The sequence below is a fragment of the Silene latifolia genome, chromosome Y (assembly GCF_048544455.1).
Source record: "Silene latifolia isolate original U9 population chromosome Y, ASM4854445v1, whole genome shotgun sequence".
NCBI classification, from domain to species: Eukaryota; Viridiplantae; Streptophyta; class Magnoliopsida; order Caryophyllales; family Caryophyllaceae; genus Silene; species Silene latifolia.
Window position 1 is genome coordinate 71,545,347 of NC_133538.1, and position 4,847 is coordinate 71,550,193.

General features: G+C 40.5%; 1 protein-coding gene across 1 annotated transcript; it reads right to left on the bottom strand.

The window, feature by feature from the left end:
- Positions 1 to 4,075: 4,075 nt before the first annotated feature.
- On the bottom strand, positions 4,076 to 4,612 carry LOC141628312 (secreted RxLR effector protein 161-like). Its single transcript, XM_074441471.1, has one exon. The coding sequence runs from the start codon at positions 4,610 to 4,612 to the stop codon at positions 4,076 to 4,078; it is 537 nt and encodes a 178-aa protein (XP_074297572.1).
- Between the last annotated feature and the right edge of the window lie 235 nt (positions 4,613 to 4,847).

Here is a 4,847-nt window from a genome sequence, read left to right on the forward strand (position 1 = left end):
CCTTGGTTAAGGGATTTTCGAGCCTTTGGAAGCCCTGAAATCGCTCCTTTCTCGCCATCTTTGGCCATATTCTCACAAACCCGATCACTCATGTGGTAGTTAGGGTCAAGTCAAGCCTGATTTGAAGCCTAGTTCCGGGTTCGAGTCGAAATTTCGGCAGCATTTCGTTATAACGGCGATTATGCCCTAGGAAAGTGTCCTGAAAAAGCCGTCACAAACCAAAATTCTGAGATGGTAGAAATTTTACCCATCATCCAAGGATCCCAAGTATCAAGTTTCATCGCAAATGGGCAATCCTAAGGCTATTTTCGAAGCAATTTACGATCTAGCTGTGAAACCGTCTCAATTTCACTCAAATGCTCAAAACTCAACGAAAATTCGAAACAAATACATGGTTATGTTCCTTATACTACCAATTATCCATTTCTAGTGTCAATTTTACAAGGCAAATGCATTTGGGGGAAAAGCCCCAAATTTTCGAAATAATTGGGTTAAAAACCCTAATTTTTTTCGATCCAAATTGAGCAAATATAGAAGATTAATGCAAGGATGAGACACATACCTCGATTAGTCATTATTAATGCAAGCTTTTGGATCAAACCTTGGCGGAAATGGTTGGGATTTGAGAGAGTATTGTGTGATTTATGTTTCGAAACAAATGAAATGATCCCTCTGTTCATCGCGTTTTTACGCAGAGAATACACCCTTGGGAACAGACGCAGCAGACGCTGCACCTATTCTAAGAGACGCAGCTCTTACTGCGCTTCTCCCTGGTGTTCTCTCCATACGAGTTTTCAAAAATTCGTTATGAGTTCGTTATTTGTGGGCCCATCTTTGGTGCGCCTCTTCTCCATGCTATTTTATTCTTTTGGTCCGTTTGACGATTATCTTTCGTTCAGACCCGTACTTCTAAGCCAGCAGCAGACTATCATACGTTATTTATCGCTTCCAAGACCTTGCTTGTCACAGCGAGCAGATATTCCTTTACAGGTGTTCCCTCTCGAGAGTAAGCGGATAGACTTTCCCTCTCGAGACATGGAGATTAGTTCCCGATTATGTTCCCCAACGAGAGTAAGCGGATAGACTTTCCCTCTCGAGACATGGAGATCAACATCAACCCCGAATTCTTCCGAAGTTTGTTTGAAGCTGAACACAAGCAAATTTCTCCCAGCAGTTCCAGACTGTGTCCTGCTGTCTTTCCTCATATCCTTCAGATGCCCCTCTTCAGGAATAAGCCTTCGTATTTTTAGACACCAAGTTATGTTCAGGCCCAAGAGTTTTGCTGAAGCGCCTTCAGTCCCGTTTCGTCTAGAAATCTCAGGTATGATCTCTTCTTATGGCTGGCGAGCTTCCTTACGTAGTCTAATGGACTTTAAACGACCCTCCCCGATAGTCGACAGACTCTAAAATGTTCCCGACGACAGGTCCTTGGCTCAGACCCTTTGAGCCGCCTCGCATCGCCATAGTTGTCAGGTTGTAATGTTTGATCGACCTGATGGCTATACGTTGACTTTCGCCTTGTCCAAGCCTCAGTCAAAGTGGGGGCTCTGTAGATGATTGTGCCGCATGTTTGCTACGCGAAACGATTTATGACAGTTTTGTAAGTTTGTCGTCAAGTGATTGCTCAAATACTAATGTCTACCTCTTAGTTGTCAACTACGTGCCGATACGGTCATTTTGACAGTAATTAGAGTACATTTGGAGTCCGGGCCTAAAACCGTCTTCATTTTCTGATAACCGTAAAATCCCGAGTCGGAATGTTCTGGAATGTTCCGGATATTTCTATTCCATATTTTATAATTATTTCACAATCTTTAATCTTTGGTCAATTTCCCGAAATATTCATACAAGATATTAAGGAAAACCAAATTATTCCGTCCTTCTATAACTCAAACACGGAAATCTTTCTTCCGCAGGAGAAAACCACTTGGGAACAGACGCAGCAGGTGCTGCGCCTTTTCCAAGAGACGCAGTGACTGTTGCGCCCCTTCCCAGGTCCTTTTCTGCGTATTTTTCGTATCTTTTTCATATCTTTCCGAGATTCACTTCCAAAGACTCTCCGAAACCCTATTCCTTCACGTGATTAGTATAAATAGGAGCCTTCGCTCCTCATATTTCTCACGCGAGTGTCCGCCCTTCTCTTCTCCCTTTGCATTGTAGACCTTTGTTCTTAGTTTTTGGCGTCTACGTGCTTAAACATTCGACCACGTAAGCTCAGATCTTTCTGAGTACCACCCTCGTTTGCCTGACCGACCAATTTGACCAACTCCACCATAATCAACTTAATTAATCTAATCGTTTTCCTCTTACGAGGGCACTTTCGTCTACATTCGAGTCGAGCATCACTAATCGATAACTTAGTTCTTCTCGTTTCGTCAAACATGTAAGTCTGAGGGTGTAAATCTCCCTTTATTTATTGTTATTTACCTTTTTGTATCATCATTAATGTAAGGTTTATGTCGAAAATACCTTTTAAAACCGATTTCTAAAACCGTGCTTTAAACCTCTTTTTTACGGATTTCCAGAAGACAGACCGTCGAGAAAGGACGCAGCAACTGATGCTCCTCTTCGAAGGAGCGCAGCAACTGCTGCGCCTCTTCGAGGGAGCGCAGTTCCTGCTGCGCCTCTTCGTGAGGCTACCGCAGTTCCTGCTTCCTTTCTTCTTCCTTCGTCCACTGTAATTCGTTCGTCTTTTGTTTATTTGATTTGTTTTCTTTAATTCTTCGATAAAATAGCCTAATAATTTCATGTATATTATTTATCATTCATTCATATGTATAATTCATCATTAAATCCGACTTAAATCCCAAGTAATTCATATTTGCGGGTTTTCGTCATCAAATCAAATTCGGGTTTTAGAGGTTCGATTCATTCATGTTGAATCTCTGGAATTCGTCGTTGATACATTCTTCATCTGTTCATTGTTATATTCGTCATTAACTCATCATATTTAACCTAATTAGCTTAGTTTAATTTGTTTAAATTGTAATTAATCTTTAATTCATGTAATTAATTCGTTTGACTCCGTCTCATCCATGTTTTATTGCTTTTATGACCCTCCTTCATATGTAAATAACATGCTAATCACTTCTATCCGAGTCAATCATTCATAACCAATCCCTAAAATCACCAATTAATATTAACGATTTGCAGTTCCGGCTTCACATCCAGAACTCACCCTTGGAACAGATGCAGCAACTGCTGCGACTCTTCCAAAGGGCGCAGTCCTGCTGCGCCTGTTCCAGATTGAGTTCTGTCTCTGAACTCCGTTGTTGCTTGACCTAGATTAACTAGCTTACATATTAATGGACAATTATCCCTATTATCATCTACTCATCTGTTCGTTAATTCCTTTATTCTTTCTTTTATTCTCTTTCTCAAAATATCCGTTTTAAAAGTATTTTTCGACATAAATCAATGAACCCAATGTAATTGTTATAGTTTTCTATCATTGTAATATTTATCGCATTTGTATGATTTATTTACGTGTCTTCACATGTAATTGAGCATTAAATCCTACTTCGACCCAATTGTATGCTAAACTAACTGTTAACCGACTTAGTTAAATCTTCACATGCTAGGATTAAAATTTGGATGTTGCATTGCATGCATATAATCGACGATATATCGAGTATAGATGATGTCCCTAATCATTAGTAGAGGCCGCTATCGAGGCGGGCGGGATTAGGTGTTCGATCAAAAGAGCTTCCTAATACGTACCCTCACCCCTTACTCCAGATCTCTGTGAACACCCGTGTTCATTGGCATCCACGAAAGTCATTCTAGACATAGAATGCTAAGGGTAACGATTGCTTGGTGTTCATGTCTCTACTTTGTGTCTTGACATGACACGAGGTATTCGAACAGTTCCAATTTCCCATAAAAATTGGTGGCGACTCCAACAAATGCAAACGCTTGTTCTGTTCCTCCCAAGCGCCCCCATGGGCCCCCCGTTGTCCACAGGTAGCGGCACTATCACAATGAATAGCAACTGGTGATATAGGTTTGGTCCACAACGGAATCTCATAAATTAAATTTCGTAACCATTCCGCCTCTTTTTCGGCCGAAGCCAAGGCTATAAATTCCGACTCCATTGTCGAACTTGTGATGCAAGTTTGCTTCTTGGAAACCCACGAAATGGCGCCTCCCCTAGCAAGAATACCCACCCACTTGTAGAAGAATGATCTTCCACATTGGTGATCCAACTTACATTCGAATATCCTTTTATTACCAATGGATTTCCCGTATATGTCAAACAATAGTTCATGCTTTTCTTCAAGTACTTCAATACACGTTTAACCGCCAACCCATGATGAGTACTTGGGTTACTTGTGTATCTACTTAATTTTCCCACCGCATAAGCAATATCCGGTCTTGTTCTCATCATTGCATACATTAAACATCCAATCACTTGCAAGTACTCAAGTTGTGAAATTGCATCACCCGTATTGGGTATAAGTTTCACTCTTGGATCCATGGGGGTACTAACCGGAGAACAATCATCATACTTAAACGTTTTAAGTACCTTCTCAATGTAATGAGATGGAGATAATGAACTTCCTTTGTTCTTCCTTATAATCTTTATACCAAGTATAACATCCGCCTCCCCCATGTCTTTCATGGCGAAGCTTGATGACAAAAAAGCCTTTGTGAGATATACTTGATTTTGGTCGGCACCAAATATCAACATATCATCAACATATAGACAAATTATAACACCATTTTCGGCATCATCAAATTTTCTATACGCACACTTGTCGGATTGGTTTAGCTTATAACCATTTGACAATACAACTTCATCAAATTTATTATGTCATTGCTTAGGAGCTTGTTTAATACCATATAAG

Bases quoted from the DNA above. Each gene is read 5' to 3' on its own strand.
- LOC141628312 (XM_074441471.1), bottom strand. From the start codon at position 4,612: ATGGGGGAGGCGGATGTTATACTTGGTATAAAGATTATAAGGAAGAAC.